This window comes from Chaetura pelagica, unplaced genomic scaffold, assembly GCF_000747805.2.
Source record: "Chaetura pelagica isolate M959 unplaced genomic scaffold, ChaPel_1.0 scaffold345, whole genome shotgun sequence".
NCBI lineage: Eukaryota > Metazoa > Chordata > Aves > Apodiformes > Apodidae > Chaetura > Chaetura pelagica.
In genome coordinates, this window is record NW_009953962.1 from 1605542 (window position 1) to 1630477 (window position 24936).

Here is a 24936-nt window from a genome sequence, read left to right on the forward strand (position 1 = left end):
AAAGGACTGGTCCCGTTTCTGTATGAAATGCTACAAAATTTGTTGAGGGAAAGTCAGAGGCAGCAGAACAGATCTCAACGTGCACATTGCTGTCAACAAAACATCCTGGGAACAATCTCTGCATCACATAGTCGGTGCTAACATCTGAAATGAGTAACAAAGATACATGTGCAACATTGTAAAAAAAAAAAAAAATAAAATCCCTTCATCCTTATAAGGCTTCACATAAATATTATTTCCTTGTTCCTCAGGACCTCAGCTGTCTTAACTGAGAAGCTGGCCAGCAAAGGGGAAAAGTGTGCATCTCTCCTGTCCAAATTCACAGCTAATTTTCCAGAGGCTGACCACCATATTCAGAGAGTCAATAGCAGTAACCATGGACAGCCTCAGACTTGGAGAATCTGCATGAACCAGCAGAAAAATAAATAAATAAATAAATAAATAAATAAATAAAATATATATATTCTAGTAAAGCACCTTGCACTAAAAATCTCTGCAAAAATCTCTAGTAGTTTAAGTTCAGAGATTCTAAGCTTGCATAATACTTTAAAGGAAGGAGAAATTGAAGCCTGGGCAGCACAGTACAAAGGACTTTTTACACTGATCTGTCTAATCTTTTTTCCATCTTCTTATTTAAAGCAACAAACCTAACCAAAGATAAAGAGTCTCAGAGAGTGACTCATTGGTTTCAGAGGTTTCAAGGGTGTTCCAGTTCCAACTGGGAATTAAGGCAGATTTGCACATTTCCTTCCAGTTGTTTGCTTTGTTTTGGTTTTGTTACTGCTGGCTGCTGGGTGTCCTCTCTTACCCACTTCTGAAAACTGAAAATTATTTAGTGCACTGGTTCATACCTGGATCAAACTGAACGAGGTTGGCGGGAGTCACCATAAAGTCCTTTCCCAGCACAGCAGATATTTCATTGACCTAAAAATAAATCAAACAGTAAAAGCAATGCTGTAACCTATTCTACTGAATGGCTGCATTCTGCTGGGAGCTGAAGCTACTGTGTACCTCTCTGTGGAGTCCATGGCATCTCAAAAATACATTCCAATCCATATACATGCTTAGGCTGAAAAAAATATAAAGGTCTTAAGAATAAATGTGCATCTCTCATTCTGTACCTGCTCATGGCTTAAATCTCATATTAAATAAAGAAATGACTTATCCTAAAATTTTATCTCATCACCTCTCAAATTGCTACTTGACAGCATCAGAGAACCCTTCTCTTCACCATGCCTGGGAACCCTGGTTGCTGGGCAGACACAAGATGGCATCCTGGAAGAGTGGCTGCAGCCTGGCCACATATGCCCATTTAGCCTTTTGTGAGGTCTTGGAAGAAGCATTTGAATACAGAGCTGTCTGTTAACTCCAAAAACTTGGGATAGGCATGAACTCATACATAAGTATGGGGACGCTGGCAACTCCTTGTATTTTTGTAGGAGACCAATAGAGGAGACCAGCTTCTACACTGGGTTCTTGGTGCTGCGATCAATTTCACTGGTATTTTTAGCTCAATGACAAACAGAATAGAGTCAGTGGAGTCTTGAAAGACAGGCCAGGATGTCCCCTGATGAAGTCAACAGCAAAATTCCCACTGACTTCAGTGGAAGAAAAAATAAAAACTATTTTCCAAGTAGGACTATAATCCTGAGAAACTGTGAGAGGAAATTTTGTGTATTTTTCTAGCAAAGGGGACTAGTAAAATCCTGGAATTTCCATTTTACACAGAAAGATAACTTACATGGAAACAAGTTGCACAAAACCTATTTTTCAAAATTATAATCTACAGCTTTCAGTTTAATTTTTCAGACATAAGTCAGAGGATGTTAATTAAGGTATAGGGGGTTCTTTGTGCTATTTCCTAGCTTGATGGCTGTGGGTGGAGAAATGGAGGACACAGCCTGAGTTAAGTTCCCATAGCTCCTAGGCTTCTCCAGTCTGAGCAGGGAAACGAGGAGTCCCAAGGTCCCAGGTTGCCCAAAGTCTGGATTTTAGAGTGGCAAACCCTGGAAACCCAGCTGCTGAGCACATTGAGAGACGAAACTGCCTGATTTGTCACAGAAGTTCATAAAATCAGGAATACTGCTCCAAAACATTCCCATTTTGATTAATCAGCATTTCTACTTAAAAATCAGTAAGTTTTATCAAACATTTTTCAGCAATGTGTACCTAGTAAGGGTAAGTCTGGTTTGAGTTGCATGGTCTCTTTGGTGATTATTGAAATACCTTTCAACTCTGAGGAATGAATGAACGGGCTCCACTACTTATTATTACAATAATTGCAGTCAGAAGCTTGGCTTTTAGCTTTACCTTCACTGCAATAAAGGCAGACTCTGCAGAGTGTCCTGCTCTGGTGATTTTCAGAGACACCACTCCCACGCTCTCACACACTTCGTATTCAGTCTGTTGCATTTCAATTCGAGACCACTGCAGCTCCAGCCTGTGGAAGAGGAGGGAAAGCCTGTGTGAAGCAAAGCCAGTCCCCTGCTGCCCCCACCTCCTGCTGCTTGGAGATTTAGTGAGGAGCCGCTTCTCTCCCGACTGCTAATTTAGCCAATACACATACTGAGTCTTTGCTTGCAAATCAACACATTTGTGTGATTTGGTTGATTAGAAAGAGTGAGGTGCAGTTAATAAATCTTCCAGTCCACCCCAAACAAAGCCTTCAACAGGTTTCAAAACCAGAGGGGTTCTGCAGCAACTTTGAGAAGGGCAGTTTGTCCACCACACCAAGTATGTCAAGACAAGCTATCACTGTTCCTTTCTGTTTACCTTTAATCCCGTAGTTTTAGTTCGTTCTCATTCCCCAGCATTTTCTCTGCAGTATCCTACTTTCTTCCCATCTTCCTTCACCTATCCTCTAACCCTCCTCCTCCAGAGTACAGGGCACACCCTAAGACTTTACCACCTCTGGGAAAGTGCCCACCTCACACTCCTTACTTTAAAATGCTCTGTGTATTTTGCTCTTCAGCCATAGAAGTGGCTGAGGCAGGAAGTCTCACACACAGAGTTTTAGAATTGTTTATAGGGGGTGTGACCAAACCTCAGAGGACAGCACGCTGCTCAGGGTAGCTAATAAAGATCTCACCATTTTATATGCTGTGACAAAAATTAGTGGGAATCAGAGAGGAATGAAAGAGAGTGAAAAGATGGAAAATGAGCTGTGCCATTTACAAAACAATTTTAACTTTTCTTAAAAAAAACTCTGACATCTAGACCTTTCAGGACTGACTAGCTCTAACACCAGCGGAAGTTTCCTCCTGTCCCCCTATATCCTCTGATACTCATGGTGGTGTGGGTAACCCATTTAGAAGCTGATTTGCCTTCTTTTTACTAAAGAGGATGCATGTACCAGCTTCCAGATGTAGTCCAGAAGCATTTATATAAAATATATATATTATAGTATCAACATGCAAATCATACTTGTATTTCAAACCAGTGATGATAAATTGTTTGTTAAAAAAAAACCAAAACCAAAACAACAAAAAAATCCCAAAACAAAACAACACCTCTCACAATCTTTTAAATCCAAAATTAAAAATATTATTTTTTCTTAAAAAGTCCCATTCCCCTTTCTTCTGATGTCCAGTGCAGCCATCAGATAAATTCTGCTTCCCTTAAACTCCTGTTTTCCGTTTAAAAGGTGGCTTCTCTTCGCTTTGTTGCTGGAGCTGTGATGTTACACGTTGGTGTTCACACACAAGAGCCCACACTTTCCCACGAGGAGCGGCCACATTCTGACGGTGGCTGTGATATCCGTGCCCCTGTGAGCCGGCACAGCACAGCTGGGATGTACTCGGGCTGGCTGCGTTCAGATGTGTGTGCATGTGGGGACACCTCTTGGCACAGCACATTAACTGCCGAGATGCTGCCTCTGCTCAGCCCCGTCCCCTCTCTAGCACGGAACTGACCTGCAGAAGAGCTTGGCTCTCAGAGCCAGCCCTCTCTGCTCCTTTTCTCTCACCATGAGACCTGTTTTGCACACAGCCGGTTCAGCTCAGGAAAAGAGAATCAATCAGTTTTTTAGTTACTTCAGATTCAATAAATGGGTTGAACATTGAACCCTATTTTCAGAAACAGAGATGTTGCCCCTGCTGTGGAGATATACTTTCTTTTGGCCTTAATTTTCAAAGTACAGTTCAGATGATACCCTAGTCTGTCATTTTTGTACATTAGGCTTACATGTCACAAGGAAATTTTCATAATACCCAGTACAAATTTTGGCAGTAGATGACAAAGATGCTGTGTGCCTCCCACCTGCTTTCAGTCGTCCTTTGCAGAACTATGGCTCTCATACCTTTTCCTGCTTGAGACCATTCCCTCCATCACAATCTCAAGCTGTGAAAAAAGTGTTGCCCTTGAGAACTATGCCCCAGTCTGACATGGAGCTAAATTCATACCTTTGAGGCACTGCAGAGTTTCCACTGGCATCTGTGACTTGAAACTCCAAGTTGTCTGAATTCACTTCCCATGATGGATTGATGACATAAAGTATGATTTTGCTGTTTAAATCCTTTTGGCTAAACCCTTCCTGAATAAATCCACCTAAGAAAGAAGAGAAACACTAAAGTGAATCGAAACCCTGTTAATAAGAACTGCATAGCTCCTGTAGACTCTTTTTTAGCTCTTATTTTGTTCAACACTTAGAAAATCTGAACTTACAGAAACCGAGTTTTATAGTTAAACAGCAACATCCTAGCTTGTTAAAGGCTCCAGCCAAATTCTTCCTATGTGACATGTTTATTTAAATGGCTTTTTTTCTTTTTTCTTGACACATAGAAAAATTATTTTCTCAATGGCAGCTATTAACAATCATCTCAAACTCTTTGATGATTCAGAATGAACATGAGATTCAGGCTCTAGTGTAAAAGCTTTCTTGCTACATTCAAACCTTGCACAAAGTTTGCTAAGAAATTTTTATTACCTGTATCAAGTAAATACTAACAGGAGAGTTTTGGGAATCTAGTCTAGCATGTCTCAAAATACACAATTTATGAAAGACATCACCTGTTGTTACGTTTTCCAGGTAGCCATAATAAGGACCTTGTAGAATCTTAAAAAATATTTTGTCATCTTCTGTATTGGGGTCAGATGCCTTCAGGGACCTGGCAGTAATATAGATCCCATAATTGCCATTCTTCAGCAGTTCCACATCAGAAAGACCACGGAGATTAATGATTTTTGGTGCCATTTTGTCCAAATTATCCACCTAAATCAAAGTTAAACAAACATACATTCATTTTACTACGTATGTTACTTTTGGTAACACCACAGTGGCCTGCTCAAGGTGGCAATAGCCATTTTGATTTGCAGTCTGCTCCAGAAGAAGTCTGATCTCTCATGCTACTAGCCATGAGATAATTCTGGGCCCAGATTCCCCAGTCACTGCATACAGCAGGAAACCAGACACTGGGGAGGGCAACATAAATTCTGTATACCTCTGCCCTGGTGTCCCACACTCCCCATAGTCCTTCTCATTTATGATGTAATTTTCTGCATGGCAAATTAAAACTCCTTCAAGGTTTCTCACCTCTATTTTACCACAAAAACCATACAAACCAAAGGATTATTATAACAATAGCCAGAGGTCTGGCTAATAGGTCTTCTTGAATCTGTGCCACCTTTCACAACTGCTGATTAATCTTCTAGCACCTGGCAACGGTTGTTGCTCTTTCTATATCTCATCTTCTGTTAAAATCACACTCCTCACTCATCATATATCCTCAGTCTTTGTCATCAGGAAAAGTTAAAAGCCTTTTCATTAGTATCAGTGTTTTGAAACATACAGAATTTTTACATACAGTGCAACCTGGTCTGCAGTATGTATAGAAACATGCCAGACAGACACATACAAGAAGTCACAGCAAATGTATCTAAGCCTATGACACAGTGGGAAGAGCTTGAAAATGAGGGAAATAAGTGAACAGGAAGATCCTTGTAAAGGAAGGAAGAGTCAAAGCAGGCGTCTTACAGACTGTCACCAAGGAGGACAGGTTGTCCAGTTGTGGGAGTAAAGGGCTGTAAATGAATATTCCTGTGACATGAAGATCAGCAGTCATCCTCGTATCTCTCACATGCAAATCAGTGGGTCAGTGGGAAAGCTGAGCAGGAGGAATTTCATTCCTCCCCATAGCTGGGCTCAACTTCAGAGTTAAGATTTCTATGTCAAATATTTTATCAAGTACAATTATACACTTGCTTATATTTATATAAACAGGAAGTCTTTCTTCCCTTAAATGCAGTCTCTTTGCACTGTATAAAATTAATTGCCTGAGTAATGCATTGTGGCAAGTAGTTAATTCTTCAGGTTAATTATTCATGGAACAACACAGAAAGCAAACATTTTAGCTGATAAATACTTCATTTAAATCATAGACTGCAGCAGACACAAGTTCTCATAAAAATTACTACATTTTACACCTTCTCCTGCTATATATCTCTTTAAGTAGACTGGTGGTCACACTTGCCTGAATGGTGAATGTCATTGGCTCGCTCTGCACCCTCCCATTCACGATGAAGCCTTCATTAGTCATATCTGTTGCAACAAATGTAAATCTGTCCATCTGGGAATCCCCACTTTGGTGCTTGTATGCAACATCCCTGTTGTCTACATCTTGCTGGGTGAAATTGTGCTGCAGTAGCACAGCCCCTCGATAATAGAGATGACCGTACTGGGGGAGTTGAGCCAACAGGAAGGTGAGGTTTTCTTTGGCAGTGTCTGGGTCTGAAAGCTGCAGAACATCAGGAGAAAGAAGTGCCATAGTGCCTTCCACTAGTCTTAGCCCTGCATTTTTAGATAGCGTCGGCAAAGCTTGATCAGCTGCTTCCAAGGAGATCATGAATGTCCCATGCTTAGTCCTCAGTCCATTGCTGATGATGAATCTGGCAAAGAGAGGCAAGGTAGTCTTCAGCATGTGTTCTTGATTCACCATATACTGAAATGAAATGATAATATACACCTTTACTACAGGACTTGCCTGTGTTGATACTGCACAAGTAGTAGAACTGGTTTGAGCTCAAACTCAGACTGTGGGTCAACTGGATTTATAACTTAAAAACATGAGAACAGATGGCCAGGTATATGGCAAGAGTTACAATGCATCTGCAGGAATCTGAGTAGATGCCAGAGGAATGGCTTTGAGGATTTACTCATCAGGCCCAGCAGTCATAACAGACCTGATCTAATCTTCTAGCTCAGAGACAGATGGAGCAGATCTAAAATGATGGGATGGCTGCGGGGCTTATTGCATGCATGTGTTTGTACACATCCTTAAGTATATCTTCACTTGGTGAAGTGGCAAGTGCCAATGAAATTGCTGGCTTTTTCTACAACTTACAGAAAGAGATGTGTAAAGTGTGTGGTCTGCTTGGACAACGTTTTTTTCTCTGATCATTGTAACAAGCCTTTTGTACACGATAGTCTCAAAACTATCTAAAAAAGTAAGCTGCAAAAAGGTCCATCCTCACCTGACTTTGTGGCTTTGGTTAGTCATTAACTATATCTGTATAAAATTAAAGAGAAAACCAATATTTTAGCCTTTAAAATTCTTCCTAGTTTTCACTGCCAAGATTATGAAGTATTTTTTTTTCTGAAAGCAACTACATTGCACATTGTCATGCCTGTAACAAAATTTTAATGTTATATGAAACTAAAAAAATTGCTTTAAAAACGTCTCATAATCCTTCACGTCCCATTGCTATACAGTAGGTAAGTTTCACCATTACTTCTACAGAAGTTTCTGTGGTTATGCAGCGTAATACATGTATCTTGGAGAGTGATTTTTACCCAGGTTAGCTCTGCCTGTGCCAGAACTACTCCTCACAGCTCCTGAGCTTCCTTTTTCTTCCACTCTCCAGTGCCCAGCACTTTGAATGTAGCATGTAAAGCTAGACTTACACAGTTGATCTTCTGTGGGACAGTATCATGGGATGGTCGTTTCATACAATATGAAGGCAAGACTAGCTGGTTACCTTCCAGCTAGCATGTTCCTACCATATACAGGGACTGGTTGACGTTTAGATTATCTTCCTCTTCTTGTTCTCTTGACTGCAGAACTTGGAGAAGTATTTAAATAATTACAGGGTCAGAACGTTGCCTGTTTGTTGTGTTCCTTGAATGTAAGTGACCTTTAGTAGGTCATGGAGTAGATTACTGTGTCACACAGGCTGTCCATCTAAAACTCCTCATTGCCTTTACCAGTGCAGGATGATTAGGGCTTGATCAAGTTGTAAGCTGGCAGTATGCCATGAAACAGATGGGAATGAGCATAGGCAGACCAGGGAGTATACAACAGTTAGAAATATGTTTACTGAGGATGGTATTCCCAGCTGGGAACCTAGAGACATCTGTCTGCACTGACCTAATGCTATTGTGCCAGTGGTAAAAGTGTTGTGCTATTAGTAATCCAGCTGAAATAAAATATATAATTAGAATAATGATGATAAATACGATGCTAAGGGGGGAAAATAAATAAATAAATAAATAAATAAATAAATAAATGGACCCCACACACATTCAGTTAAGACCTTATTCATCTCTCAAAAAGTCTGCAAGATTCCAGTGTGGATTTCCTCTGGTTTTTTTGATGGCTGTAAAATAATCTGGATGATAGCTCAAACAATATTTACTTGAAAAACTTAGATAATTCCATTTAATAGACTGAAGATTTGTGCAGTCCTCTACAGAATATCAGATACAAGCAAAACTCCTGGTTATATACATCAGACTGAAATTTACTATGCAAATGTCATATGCCAACTTGATTTCACAGGTGATGAAGCTGCCTGTGTCCAGGACGTAATTTTTTTCAGCACTTTGGGAGATTTTGGTCGTTTATTTCTGGTTTATGGCTGCTTTATCTTTCCCTCAGGAATGGAGAGCAGCCAACATTCTCCTCACTCTGATGAAATTCAGGGGACAACTCCCAGGCACAGTTAGGAGGACATGTTGCATGGTTTGATTTCACCATTACCAACATTTCATGCTTTCTGCAGTTTGATGGCAACAGAGTTGGCCATAGGACCTACCATCTGTCATGGCATTTAAAAGATAAAAGTGGAATCATAAATAGTGCCAGCTCATTACAAAATCGAGCCAGCGTGTCAAAATGGAGGACATTAGCATGTTCTTTTAGTATCCTGCTGCCAGCATCTGATGTCAGGTTGCTAATCACTTGAAGTCATCTGTCCAAATAAGTACTGCCAAATCTTTCTTCCAGGCCAGCAGCACCAAACAATATAGGCAAATTTATGTCTGAAGGAAGTACTCCAGTGGAAAGTAGAAATCTGATCAGTTAATCTCCCATTCTATAATTACCCATATAATTAATGTAACCTTTCCTTGTTTGAATAACAGTCATGTTCTGCCACAATATTTATATGTCTACACAAAACTAAATTCTTCTCCAAATGGTAACATCAAGGAACAACAATTATTGTGATTAAAATAGACCTTTAATATCAATATTTATTAAAGTACATAAATAAATGGACCCCACACACATTCAGTTAAGACCTTATTCATCTCTCAAAAAGTCTGCAAGATTCCAGTGTGGATTTCCTCTGGTTTTTTTGATGGCTGTAAAATAATCTGGATGATAGCTCAAACAATATTTACTTGAAAAACTTAGATAATTCCATTTAATAGACTGAAGATTTGTGCAGTCCTCTACAGAATATCAGATACAAGCAAAACTCCTGGTTATATACATCAGACTGAAATTTACTATGCAAATGTCATATGCCAACTTGATTTCACAGGTGATGAAGCTGCCTGTGTCCAGGACGTAATTTTTTTCAGCACTTTGGGAGATTTTGGTCGTTTATTTCTGGTTTATGGCTGCTTTATCTTTCCCTCAGGAAGGGAGAGGAGCCAACATTCTCCTCACTCTGATGAAATTCAGGGGACAACTCCCAGGCACAGTTAGGAGGACATGTTGCATGGTTTGATTTCACCATTACCAACATTTCATGCTTTCTGCAGTTTGATGGCAACAGAGTTGGCCATAGGACCTACCATCTGTCATGGCATTTAAAAGATAAAAGTGGAATCATAAATAGTGCCAGCTCATTACAAAATCGAGCCAGCGTGTCAAAATGGAGGACATTAGCATGTTCTTTTAGTATCCTGCTGCCAGCATCTGATGTCAGGTTGCTAATCACTTGAAGTCATCTGTCCAAATAAGTACTGCCAAATCTTTCTTCCAGGCCAGCAGCACCAAACAATATAGGCAAATTTATGTCTGAAGGAAGTACTCCAGTGGAAAGTAGAAATCTGATCAGTTAATCTCCCATTCTATAATTACCCATATAATTAATGTAACCTTTCCTTGTTTGAATAACAGTCATGTTCTGCCACAATATTTATATGTCTACACAAAACTAAATTCTTCTCCAAATGGTAACATCAAGGAACAACAATTATTGTGATTAAAATAGACCTTTAATATCAATATTTATTAAAGTACCACCACCTTACTTTTAAAAGGCGGACTTTCTAGTTTCCTTCTAAGCCATTGGCTTAAAAAGAAGACATTTGGTTTAGCCAGATGCAGTTTCCCTATAATTGTTTAGTGTAGAAGTCATATTGATCAAAACTATTCCTACACTGCCTAAGCTAGACTTGTCATGACTGCAAACTTACTTGTATAAGCAAATTCTAGTTTTGAGTATAGTATTTCACAACTGGGAAAAATAAAGAGAGGATTTTTTCACTTTTTCTGTTACGACTAGAAGTGCATCAGACTAATCTCCTAACTAGAATTTCCACCACATTGAATTTAATGGAAGGGATAATTTAAAATGTTTTGGTTGTGGAAAGTCCCAGGATTTCTTTTGGCTTAACTCTAGATAATGTCACCTGGGCTGCCCTGGTGTCATAGGGAGCTTTATTTTATGTTTCCATGACCCATTTTCTTATCTTCCCTGTAAAAATGCTCTTAAACTAGATGACATAACATGTTCTTGAATCTTCATCATGCATTATGGAAAATGCTGTTCAGATCATTAATATATTCATAAAAGGGTATAAAAAGGGGTGTTATCTGAATTTCAACTCTTAGGAGCTAAATCCTTTATTTTATCTTAGTCACAGATGAGAAACCAGTAAGCTTCTATTTTTGTGTGGAAATTTGAATTTTACAAAAAGTCCATTGCCTTCAAAAAGCTGTCTTCAGAGGAAATTTCTATTGCTAGCAAGAAGTTATCATTCTTCCTTTAAAATATTTTCTTTATTTCTAAGGTTTTTCCTGAAGTTACAAAATTGTTCCTGACATTATGAGCAACAGTACATCTGCTCTGTCTTTACCTGATGATAACTCATTACATTATTACATTCTGTAAACAAGAGAGGTTCGTTTAAGAACAAAATAAATGAATATTCACTTTAGGAGTGAGCCTAGTCTAAGCTGGTCTAAGGGCAAGGTTCAGAACCAGGTTAAAGTCAACTTAAATATAATTAGGCCTAGGTAACTAGATTCACCCCAAAAATCCCATGGTCTACATGACTTTTTGAGTTATTGTGGTATCAGAATAGGTAAATGGACTGGTTTTTAGTATGTTCAGGAACATATAATAAATAAGAATAAACAAGAAAGCAGTTATTTAATATCTGAATGAAACAATTTTACCACACCTACCTGTAGCAAAAAAACCCCAACAAACCACAAAGGAAAATTCCACAAAGTATGTTCTTAGACTTTCTTAGCAGCTGTGCTGTCTTAGCAGGGTGCGGTAATTATGTTGAAGCTGGTATTTTTGAGTGAGCATGGCTCTGACTAGAGTTTCAGCACCAGGATTACCAAAGCAGTTACAACTGTATGTATGATGGTAGAAATATCTTTGCTATATAAATATTGAGAATTCCCACAGATATTCCACCTCATTTTAAGCATTTGAGTTGAGTTTTTATGTTTCATTTTGGTTTGTGTTTTGGCATTGTTTTAGTACCAAAGAAATCCAAGGAAAAAGGGTTTGGTGGGTGGGATATTAAGCCTTACCTGAATGTATCTTCAGGAACTGCCTTAGTGTTGTGAACATAGCAAACTATCTGTCTTGCTACATCCATTTGACTGAAGCTTGTAATGGGAATGTCAGGATAGCTGATATACTCTATTTGTCCATACTGAGGAGGGGAGGTTATCACATAAAGGAGCTCCTCTGGCTTGTCAGTACCATCCAGTGCAAGGAGGACATCAGTTGTAATATAGCCCCGACCCCCTTTTGGCACTCTAAGAGGTTTTGTGGAAACAGCAATGTCTCCTGCAGGACAAAAGAAAAAACACTAGTATAGCCATATTTAATTGTAAGTTTTTCTCATGCGTTTTTGAGCCACATGCAAGCCATCACCAATAGAAAAATCATAGGACACTAGGATTACAGGGAAGTTCAGGCTGGAAGGGACTTCAGTATTTCTCTAGTCCAACCTTCTACTTGAAGCACTGTCAGCCATGAGATTAGCAGCAACCAGGTTGCTTAGGGCTTTATCATGACCTGAAAACTGCCAGGGATGGAGACAGCACAATCTCTCTGTATCCTTGTTCCAAACTTAGCAGTGTCAGGTTAACTTGATCTAATTTGGATTCCTGATAGGGATGCAATAAATTAAGAGGGACCAGAATACTAGAGCATAAACCTGGAAGACAGAGCTGTTCTTTAACATTATTTTGTGTACTTTAATGATATTCTTGCTATATTTCTGTGCTTTGATTTACTCCAACATAAAGCTAATTTCAGAAGAATATTTTCAGCTTTATTTGAAATGTTTTTGGGGTCCTGTGAGGCAAGGTGCAACACATTGCCTAGGGCAGAGCATTTTCAACTCCCAGGACCACTTCTTCACCAGCAGTAACACCAGGGGTCTGACCAGCTGAGAAATCCAAGCAGGTGGACTTTTGGGGTCTGCAGGGAGACTTGCCAAGGGCCTGCCTAGAGTTCAGGGAACATGCAGTGTTCATGCACTGAGATAATATTTGTTTCAAAAACAGGCACTGTATAAGATCTGGCAGGTCTTTACCCTTTTCCATGTCCTTTATATTTATGTAGAAGTTCACAGCTGGGGATCTGTTGTACCCATCCCACAGATAAAATGTGAAGCTGTCTTGGTTCTTGGACCCTATAGCTCCTGTATGGATGTATCTCACAAGATTCAGATCCAGTTCTTCCTGACTGCACTTCATTCCAGTTTGGAGAGTCACCCAACTTTTGCCTACCTAGAAAAAACAAACATCCTTCATTAAACAGATAGTGCTCCATGCATCCTCTCCAGTTAACTGTTTTTGTTTGCAGTTATGAAAACTGTTGGTAGAAGCTACCTAGCTCCCTTTCTAAGCTATAGACTCTTTCCTCATAGTATGTTTTGAAGAGCAGTAAATAGCTGGAGTCATTCCCAAGCAGTTATAAGGCTGGAGAAGTTACAGTGATCATGAAGAAAATGAAGTAAATGGAATTTAGCCACTTTTACTCAGGATCTACATTTCCACAGACTTCTCAATGAGACACCAACCAGGTGAAAATGAAACAGTTCCTGACCCAAGTTGTTTTCTATGTCTTAATTTCACAAAGCTGGTCTTGGTTCCATACAAAACTATACCTAGTGACATACCAGAAAAGAACTTATGGGGAAGTTCAGGGAAGAACAGAAATGTAGGGCTTCAGAGGTCCTCTGATGGAAAAATGTGAATTGCCAAAAAAATGTGCCTGCTTTTCATAAGATAACATAGTACCTTGTGTTGGACTGATCTGTGTATTTGACATTGAGGCTACACTAACAGTGTCAGTGCCTTTAGAGCAAAGTTTAACAAGGACAGATAGCTCAAAAACATGTGGGTACCCTATATGTTCAAACTATCGGACTCCACCCACAATTCACAAGTCTCATGTGATCTGCAGATACCTGCAGGGCTGCAGCATCAACATACCTTCCAGGATCACAGGTCTTAGAAACAAATTTATTATTTTTTTTTCTGTTATGTATCCATGTAATTAAAAATATACTTTTTTTCCCTATCTCTGTTTTAGTGGCTTAACTTTGGTCAATAGGTCATTATCTTTCTTTCCATTTATAATTTTATTTTATAGCTTTCCTCTTGCTATATTCTTTTCTTTTTCTTTTCTTTTTTTTTTTTTTTATTTCTTTCCTTTCCCCCATACTTCCAAGTCATTATTTATTGCTCACTCTTTCATACACATCTCCTTCCATTATTTCTGAACCCTGAAGTAACTGAAGTAATGGCTTACTTGTCACATATTTTTTTTTTAAATCAAGGACGTCCCCCACTCCCTCCTAGCTTTAATGCTTGGTTTTCCCCTTCTGTGGACTGATTCTCTCAGCTTCTCTCTTCATTGTCACTTCAGATGATCTCCCATGCTTTCCTCCCCCCCTCCTCCTGTGAAGGATCTGACCTTTAGTGCCAAAGCCTCTGGGACATCATCATTGTTTGGTTCAAACACAATTTCCACAATTAAACTGGTCACAGCCTTCTCTTCAAAATATGACAGACATTTGGGAGAAAAGGAAGATGAACTTCATTCTAACCCAAAAAGAGACAGTTCTTTGCATGGCTGCTTTTATTGCAGTACAAAGACTAACCTTGTGCTGAAGCTGACCATTTTCTGGAATTCTTTCAAATAAGTAGTAAATTCTCTCCCTGGGGGTATCTTTATCTTCTGCTGACAGAACAGCACTAGAAATTATTCGAGCTTCACCCATGTTCACCTCTATATCATCCTTCCTGCAAAAATTAAAAGTCACGTATTGATGCAATGAAAGAAAAGTAACCCTTCCAACATGTAAATTCTCTGCCAGAAATATGGATTACCCAGATGCTGACAGAAATGACAACAGCAGAAAGAATGAAAGGAGGGTGTCTATTTCAGTTTAAAACGGGGGGGAACCAAACAGATACTTAAAACAACCTGGGGTTTACAATATCCATCTTCTTCCCCTGGGCCCTATTCCAGTTACCTTTATACAATTTATAAGAGGACAATGTGAACAAATAGGCTGTATTATATGTTACTGCTACTATAGACCATAGCAATATGGGCTCTAAGAAGCTAATGTAAAGACTGTCTTTCAAATTGCTAGTTTGTCACTGCTCACCTTAGTCTTTAAGAGATACTACAAAGACCTAACTGGCTTGTTCTCTGTGCTCCCCATTGCAGAATATTCCTGGGTTCTGGATTCAGAAAAGTAGGTTAAGGCCACCCGTTTCTTGGTAGAAATGGCCATCACTAGTCACAAACAAAATTTGAGGCAGCTCTGTGGAAAAAAATCCCACATTGTTTGAAATTAATTATTCTTAGATTGTGTCTCCTCTGTTTCCTTTCTTAACCAGTAACCATCCTCCAGTTTGCCTCTGCACACCCTGTTTTATAATTTTGCTGGTAAGTGTCTTACATTTTCACAGTGTAGTACCCAAACAGTATTATTAAACCCTACAAAAGTTTCAAGGGATTTGGAGGGGATTCAGCATATACAGTCACACCAGGGATGGGACCTGCTCAAGCTAATCTGCCCATAGGCCATGAAGCACGTTGGGAAAGGACAGACTGTTTAAGCACTTGGACAGCTAACCTCTGGCTGGATGCAACCAAGTACGTGCAAGCCATGGTATTTCAAAGGCCAAACATGAACAGATTTTTGCAAGAATTGCTGAAGACACATTCTTCATCTAACAGCCCTTTCTTTTGCCAAGCTGCAAGTGCCTGTTACAAATCGGAGTGACAACTGAGATTTCCAAACAAGAAGATGTCACAATTACTTAGTGATTTTGAAGAATACATCCTTTATTGTCAGAAAAAGTGGAGATTTTTTTCCTGGTTTCGTTTTCAAAGTGATATGGATACAAGACAAAGAAAGACCATGTTTGGCAAAATGAGAAGCAAAGCAAATGGAGTCATGTGACAAAGTATATCAAGTCATATTGATGACATATCAAGCAACCTTGATGGTTTGCTCACGCCAGAAATAATCATGATGAGACTGTGGAAAGAGAAAGAACAGGTGTCTGAACCAAAGACTATTTGACCTAGGAAGAGAAGATTAAAAAAAAAACAACAACAAAAAAACCAAAATGCCCCCACATAAACACAAAAAAACACACATAAAAACAAAAAACAAGTGAAGAAAAAAGTGTTTAGCTACACCCTGAGTGCTGTGTAATACAAACTCATTTTTCTGTGCAGCAGTTAGTTGATTAAATCTAGCACCCACATGTCTCATCCTGAGAAGAAGCTCTCAAGGAGAATGGCCTTACATTCCCCTAGGACACTCCCTGTTACAGGACACAATCCAAGAGGTGACAGATTGAGTTTTTGGCAATCACTGTGAATAAGAGCCGCTGTTTGCCAGCCAAAAACATCCCATTCTAGATTCCTCAGTCTTTTGACCATACCTACTGGAGATGAGAACTGGGGTGGAAAGGTGTCCCCAGATCAAAAGATGAGAAAAATCTTGCACATATTGTCAGATGTTCACCTGTACAACACTGGAGTGACAAGAGGGAGCTTCTACCCCACAGTGAAAATGTGATAACTGAGTGTCACCACTTCAATGCCAAACTGAATGTGTTGCACTTAAAGCATTACTGCTTAACTCCTGGCATCATACTGCATCTCAGTAGAAGAGCAATAGGCAAGAAGAAGTAACTTCTTGTCATGAAATTGCTGTTTTGTAAGTAGATGGCTCACCATGTGCTACTGTTCACCACAGGAATGACAAACAGTAAGATCTAACATTGCCAGACATGGCAGCAACGGTTTCTGTATCTAGTTGGGCAAAGCTAAAAAAACATGATTTCTTGCACTCCACCACCTCCCTTCAGAAAGAGTGGAAAATTACATAGTAATCTTCACCATATGGGGAACAAATAGGCAATTGTCAGTAATTATCTGTATACATGATATAAATACATAAACTACACCCCATTATTCTAACCAGATATTTACTTTCTCTCTTGTTAGCATTATGTGGTCCTTGATAATCTTTCAACTATAAAACTAATATTTGTTAATGCAGAATGTCTACATGGTGAAAAATCATTAAAAATTCTCCGCAATGGGAAATGAAGGTCTGATCTGAAGGTAGGCCAAATATCCTGAGGGATCGGAAATTCTCACTTCAGTGGCAGCCTGCTTAACAGGCTGTGCATCATTTCTAAAATGCAAACTTTAGAGTTTTGGAGCTATACCCCCAAAGCCTTCAGGCTTCCAGCTCCCCATCTGCCTGCCTGGGACTGGAATGCAGCCAGGAGGACAGAGGCCCTGATGTTCTGTAGCAGGTCATCAGCTAAAAAATGGGGATTCCAAGGGATGAGCTCCCTGGCTAAAAAGCCCAGGAGGTTTGGCTCTCTTGAAGCCAGCTGCCTGTCTGCAAATGGTCTGTCAGGCAATTCCTGACCAGGTCTAATTAATTTATTATTTTTTGTTTTGGACAGTCAGGGAAGCTGAATTATGGCTGCACAGTACAGTTTTTTAATAGAAGAGAATCATTAAGCTGAAAGGCTTTCCCTGTGAGGCAAGGAAGGATCAACCTGTGGATTCTCTCCTGCCAAAATCCAGAGCTGCTTTCAGAGACATGTTTTAGACAGGCAGTTGCCTCTAGGATAGGGAAAGCAAAGGAACTGTGGTCAATACCATGACTGACAGTGGCCAGCAGAGGTGTACAAAGATCAAGTCTCCCAGGTAGACACCTTGAATTAAGTTGTGAAAGGCAAAACAAATGTTTTCCTCCCCTTTCTTTTTCTCTATTCTTTTAATATTGAGCAATATTAAATCATGCCCTTTTTTCACTAAAATTGTTTTTGTTAAACAGGCTGACAGAGTCTCACACAGAGGCTTCTGTATTGACGTTAGTCTGGGACTAGTTATGGCATTGTCTCCCCATCAGTCACCAATTTGCTGTTCTGATGACTTTTGGGTCATTTCATCTAAACTCATCCCTCTGTCAGAGACAGGAACATGTGGCTTACTTGCTCAGCACTGGTTTCTCATCATTAACTGGAATGACCTTTACTGAAATGGTTCTGAGGACTTTATGCTTCCCATCTGATAGCTGGATTTTAAAGCTGTCACTGAGGTTTTCCGTATTGTCATGCATGTACATCAGCTTCATTCCTATGCAGAGGGTGAAGGGTGGGAGAAAAATGGAAGAGAGAGATAGGAAAAGAACAAATAAATCTGACTCCTACAGAATTCTCTCACATCATTTAACCCCGCTTCCATCACCCTTCTTCCATCTCCCCTTCCCATATGCCCAAGTCACAACAAGCTTGTTTCAGCTATCAGAAGATGAGCTTGGAGAGTCATCGCTGTTGATTAATTTAACAATTTTGACTCAAAGACACCAGCCTGACCCTAATAAGGAATTACTTTATTCACAGAAGGGGCCCTGTTGGTCTGAAAAAATAACATTTCCTCTCCTCTCCTTGTTCCAGTTCATTTTAACAGGGACCATAGAAAGGGTGAGGCTATCAGGCAACAGTTTTCTGGGTCTAAATAATCCTCAGGAAGCTTTAAATAAGACATGGGGAGAACAGCTGGCCTTGTGATTATGACCCTGGACAATTAGAAGAATGGGACTGGAAGTGGCTTTATCACCATTTTGGACAGGAAAAGACAAAAATTGTACCACTGGAAGAGATTAAAAAACAGGATTTGGAAAGGCTGAGGAATTTGGGGTGGTGGCATGGTATTTCTCAAGGTTCATATTAGACAGACGAAGAGGAGAAAAATCTTCCTCAGGTTCTGAGGGCTGAACTGCAACCTGAGTGACAGGATTGAATTGATATCCCCTTTATATTAATAGATACCACCTTTCACTAGATGGCCACTTTCTGGAAGAATCCATCATATTCTTGGCAGTGTTAAATACACTTTTTGATTACATGTACTTGAAAGAGCTTTGCCGCTTCAAAGCATATTAACTAACAATGCTGAACTATAGGGCTTCAGTTCATACCTTCCTGTTAGGCACATGAAGGTATAATGATGTTATACATTGTGTCCTTCTAATATATAAAGGATGCTTATAGGAAAGGTGTGTAGAGACTTTTTACCAATGCTGGTAGTGGCATGACAAGGGACAAGAGTTTTGGATTTACATCTTTATGTTTAGATTGGACATAGGAAATAATGTTTTACAACAAGGTGGTTAGACACTGGGACATGTTTCCCAGAAAAGCTGTGAATGCCCCCTCCTCAGCCAGTCTGGATGGGGCTTTGAGCAACCTGGTCTAGTGGAAAGTGTCCATGTCCATGCAGGGGTTTTGAGTAGATAGTCCTTAAATGTTCCTTCCAACACAAACTGTTCTATGATTCTGTGATCATTTAGAGCAATATTTAACCTCATAAAACAGTCTCCCTGTCTCTATTCTAGATTTTGAAATCTGTTTGCTGATATGTTACACTATTCTCTTTATTATTTCAGGGCAGGTGGCCTTCCTTATCATATTACTACCCTTATTCACATGTAGGCCTTTCAGGACAACTTTACTGGCAGTTTTTAAATTCAATACATAACATTGGCATTAAATAGCCTACCTTCTATTCCTAAACATTGTCTTGGAAATACACATAAGGCAAGTGAATAAATAAGTAACAAAGGTTTCTTATTGTGCCGCCTTCTCTCATTAAAGGAATGAAAGACCAATGTCAGAAGAATGCCACACCTACCATTCTTCAGTAGATCCATGGAAAAGTCGTCAACAAGCAACGCATGGCTGTTGTGGTCATGGTTAATTAACTTCTTATAGTGAAGAACATCATTGCCATGAACACCATTAATAAGGAACCCATGCTGGGGCCTCTGCACAACCCTAAATACTAGACAGTCTTTGGGCACATCCAGATCAACTGCATTGATAACAGAGAGATCCACTTCTTTCATCTCCCCCTCTTGAACCTGAACACACACACACGAAAAAAGTAGGGTATTTTTGTGTAATAGTGTATTTCTTTGTTTCCTCCACCCCTTTCCCAGCAGCTGTTCAGCCAGGTACTGATTTCAACCACTTTAACAGGCATAGAGTAGGAAACAGTTACAATGATGAGAAGGTGAGATAAGGAGTTCATTCCTACCTCAGTTAACAGAAAAGTTGTTAGATGAGTAAATTTCATATTAAGTGCTAGGGAATGCAGACAGGAGAAAGCCTATAAATACATAAATATTTATAAAAATATGGATGCGTATAAATTTATACACATACATTCACTTTTACTTTACAGCAAGATAAGCTTACACTGTCCTTGCATGGTGGTCACAGAGATATTATTTATATTAAAAGCAGTATTCAGGAAGGGGAGAAGCTATGTTAGAAATACAAAAATATCTCTGAAAAAAATTGGGAAAGGCTCTTGAGAAGCCAGAAGTGTACAGACTCTTCTGCTTTCTAGATGACTGATTTTTTTAAAAATTGGATCCTTTTTTTTTTTTTTTTTTAACTGAACTGCAAATTACCGAACAGAGCTGTGCACTGTTCCAATCTCACTGAAGCTCTGTTTTACAGGTTTACATGGGATTTAATTGGGTGGGCTGTTCCCTGAACTAGGCTGAACTACAAAGGAAAAGATGCAGAGGAACAGATGTTAGAACACTGTTTTTACTGACATTGATGAGTGTTTTCTGTTTAAAATAATTATATTAATTCTTCCTTACTGTAAAATTTGTTGCTGTGAATTCTGGGACTTCATCATTGGTTGGGTTGATTATCACAGAAAATGAAGTCTCTGCTGAATGATGCATCCCATCAGTGACATAAAGCACAAAGTGGTCTGCTGTTGGTTCCATTTGCATGTGCCTGGCTTGTACATAGTTTATTTTCAGGGATTTCAGGTGTTTCAGCTGAAAGGAAGCTAGAGGTTATAAAGAGATTATTAGTTAGGACATCTTCTCCTTCCTTCTGATCTTATGTATCATTAAAAAAACCTGGAACTGTCTTTCTTCAAAGAACAAAACCCCGGATTTTTCAATCTTTTCAATCTTTTGTGGCTGAAAGACTTAAACTGCATGTACTGCAAGACACATAACCTTCCCCTGAAACAAAAATGCATTCCTCTGCTACTTGTGGGACTGTACAACTTTGTACTGTTAAGTTCAGTCAGCAGAACTGAGATCAAATAAAACAAACAAACAAACAAAACAAACAAACAAAAACAAACAGGTAGGAAAAGATATGAGGTCTAAGCAATTGCATTGAATGTTATTTGACTGACAGACCAGGAAAACGGGGACCTAAAACTCCATGGTTCTGAGTGTTCACTGGTAAAAGCTGGTAGCATTACAGGGCTCTCCTGAGGATGAAGTTGCCTTACAATGTTAGAAGGAGGACAAGGGAAGAGACCCACATCAACCACCATCTCTAACGCTTTTGCAACTTTGCCTTGGAAAGTAGTCAGGGTACCCAGGCTTGTCAAATTCTCAGCTACAGCATTTAATTGACAGAAGTACAGGTGAAGAGAAGTGCAAGAGCCTTGCCTGAGAGACTGAAACGGGAGGCAAAGAGAGCAGATTAATGTCTCATATCACCTCTTCTAATATCTTTCAGCTGGAATGCATAAAACAAGGATTGGTTGTTTACTTCAAGTGCCAATTCTTCACATTTGCAGAGCTGTGGTCTCCCTGTATACTCCTCCCACACAGTCCCATTGCTCTTCATTTGCCAGCACCTGCCTCCCTTAATAAGCCCATGTTAATGCACACACCTGCAGCTGCTTCACTGAGTCCACCACACAGCCCCTTGCTCTGTACTTCATCTGCTTGATTATTGTACATTGTTTAAACTTACCTATACTTACACCAATGTTGCTCTTCTCAAACCCTGGAGAAGGCAGTATATTTTCAATGTAACCAAACTGGGGAGGAGAAACCAAGACAAACGCTAAGTCATCTGCAGTGGTGTCAGGGTCAGTGGCAAACAAATGGTTGGTGGTAAGGGCTGCCGAGGAGCCCTCCTCCACCACAAACCTTGCACCTGCACACAAACAATATGACAAGCATTATTGCTTTTTTAGTTCATTTGACTGTTGGGTTTGTTAACAAGAATGGAAAAAGTAACTAAGGGGAAAAAGAAAAAAAAATAGCTAAGTGGTTGAGGGAGCTTGGGTTAGGGCTTTTTTCTCTATTTACGCTATCAACTCTACTTTCACCATAATGTAAGTAGAGAGGAAGGGAATAGTGAAATTATTTTACTGGTGATAGTTTACGTGCTGCACAAAATCAGTTGTTACCTCTGTTTGTCAGAGCATTAATTACATGAGAGCTGTTGCGAATTGCTCATAATGAACAATTTCTCATGCATCACTGCTTAATTTCCCTGCTGGGACACTGCTTCATTTCCAGAACATTACTTGGGTGAGAGCCTGCAAATTACAAAACTACTCATACATACGCTCAAATATTCTCTGAGATACATAACATATACATGGTGTTTACAAAAAAATGACATTGAAAAAGACAAGTATGCAGAGAGCATACCTTTAATATGTCCTCATCCAAAGCCTGGGAAGTCAATGGAGATTTCACACAATGGGCTGTTACTGGACTAAATGTGCATTACTAACACTATTTCCATTTTGATTGAATATTTTTAATCCTGAAGACTACTAATGAAAATGTGGCTTCGCATCTATTAATTTGATCTGTTACATATATAGCCTACATTTGTCTTCATTCTCTAACAGAATTAAATACAGGTAATAAAATATTATCTCCCTTCATATAAGGGCCAGAGTCTACATTTCCCTTGTATACTTTACATGCAAAGGTAGATGGATATCTGTGGTTTTGTGCTCTATAAACCTGAAAATTGTATGGACATGAGTTCAGTTCAAGGACAAGTTAACAACCACTTTTACGGAGACACAGTGTACGAATGCAGCAATCGGCATGTATAGATGCAAGGGAGCAGATCTGATCATTCTGGTCTCTTACCACATGATTTAAACATACAGCCAGAAAAAACCACAAGCAGTTACTCATATTTGCACTGCAGCTGAATTTGGTGGCTGCCCTGTACTAGCAAAAGAAAAAAAGAAATATTGATAGAAATTCTGATCCAAAAATCTTGTATGCTGATCTCATCTGACTCTTCCTGGTGCCAAAACCCAAACAAACAAACAACTAGTCCCCTGAGTTTTCAGCCATTACAGTATTGCATAGCCCACATTATAATGCTACAGTGAGAAGAAGCTTTCACCAGTTGCAATTAATGGAGGCTGGTTGTCCACTGGCAATATGGTGATGTTAATATTGTATACTGGAAATCGATCATGAAGCAGAACTGGAGGAGGAAGAGGTCCATCATAACAGCAGTCTTTCACATCTATGCCAGCTTCTTTGTCAGAGACAAGAAAGGTTAAAGTGTCAATGAAAGGAGTCAGTCCAATCTCTCCACCTGGAAAAAAAAGTAGCAACTCAGAAGAAATATTTTTCCAAAACTTCCTGAAGAATTGTTTTTGTAATTCAAGGACTGTCTGCAATATTCAAACTCAGAAGAGTAAGACAGACCAAAACAGCAAAATCACTAAAATTCTTAATGTTGGCTGGTGGGGGTGCTGTTTGGTTAGAAATTTGGTTAGTTATTTGTAATTAATTTTAACAAGCTTAATTCTGTTTTAGAATAAAAGGATATGGAAGAGTATATAGCTAAGTTAATATTACTACTAGCTGCAATATTATTATTCCAATGGTATAATATTATATTGTCATTTTAATGAAATTGCTAATAGTTCTCATGATTCTGTTCTTTGTTCATGTGCAAAATGTATATTTGTGCAGAAAATTAGGTTTATTGGTTTTTTCTGCATCCTTGAAGAATGTTAGAAAATATCTTTCTTTTACATATACATATATACACACTGTTTCTATGACAAGTGACAATATCCATGCTTTTCCAGAAGAAAGCTTTTTTGCATACTGAGAAATATGTGTATTCCCATATGCCTCTTATCACTACAAAATGGACTATGACAAGGGCTGTGTTTTGTTACTGTACTGTATCTTCTGCCTACATGTAATCACGTTAAAAATGTGGGCTGATACAGCACAAAACCGGGAACTGTCACTCCTTGCAACAAGCATCTGAGGCAGAGTGTACTGCAGTTTCCAGCACTTCCAGCAGCCTCTGTCTTGCATTGCTGCAGGATATTACTGCCCATTAAAAGGAAAGGCAGTGACTCCTACCCTCTCTTGCACAATCTGCTGGCAGCACATTTAAGGTGTAGAAATTTGGTAATTAAAAACAAATGCACTTGAAGGTCAACTTCTGCCCTTCATTGCCTCTGCAAAACACTGCCAATGAAATAATGCTCCCATTTTCCTTAGGATGCTGAAGAAAAGTTTATTATCAGTGGCCATAATCAAGCACTTCCTTCTCTTCTCAAATACCAGCTGTTCATTTTAGACAGTGCCAAGCCTGAAAATATCACATTTATTCTGCATTCTCACACAAAATTACAGACTAATTACACAAAATCTGAAGCCTTTAAAAAAAAAACCCAACCAAAACAAAACAAAAACCAAACAAAAGCTGTCATCAGAGATGTAGAAAAGAGAACCTCTTTACTGCTAATGAAAGGACCACATTAAGGAGGAAAGGGAGTTAAATGGCTCTTAATTTCTCTAAGTAATTTTTAAAAGTATTTGTTTAATTTTAAAGATTAAACCACAAAATAACGTAGTTAGCACTGTAGTTCTCTTGAAGAAAATCTGAGTATCATTTTTCTTCTGGTACTGAAAGACTATAAGAGCTCCAAAAGTGGATATTCATCTAGATTGGAGAAGCAAGCAAGTAGTACCTTAGGTTGTCACAAGCTTTCTATTAAAACTACGCATCCTCATTTACAGTATTACAGTATTTTATCTAAACATGACTATAGAAAAGTTAGACTTTTTTTTTTTCTTTTTAGTATCATCCAATAAATAAGACAACTCTATTTTGT

The 24936-nt window shown here is 39.1% G+C and overlaps 1 protein-coding gene across 1 annotated transcript in view; it reads right to left on the reverse strand.

Moving 5' to 3' along the window:
• The window catches only part of FREM1 (FRAS1 related extracellular matrix 1), a 59523-nt gene that overhangs the window by 12640 nt on the left and 21947 nt on the right, over nt 1-24936 (reverse strand). The window contains exons 16-28 of the mRNA XM_010001933.1: nt 23193-23390; nt 21783-21968; nt 20654-20850; nt 19672-19900; nt 17970-18114; nt 14588-14729; nt 13013-13208; nt 11997-12258; nt 6468-6882; nt 5008-5209; nt 4401-4545; nt 2311-2440; nt 852-924 (exon numbers count right to left, since the gene is read on the reverse strand). Coding sequence (XP_010000235.1) covers nt 852-924; nt 2311-2440; nt 4401-4545; nt 5008-5209; nt 6468-6882; nt 11997-12258; nt 13013-13208; nt 14588-14729; nt 17970-18114; nt 19672-19900; nt 20654-20850; nt 21783-21968; nt 23193-23390 — 2520 coding nt within the window. The remainder of the gene's footprint in view (nt 1-851; nt 925-2310; nt 2441-4400; nt 4546-5007; nt 5210-6467; nt 6883-11996; nt 12259-13012; nt 13209-14587; nt 14730-17969; nt 18115-19671; nt 19901-20653; nt 20851-21782; nt 21969-23192; nt 23391-24936) is intronic.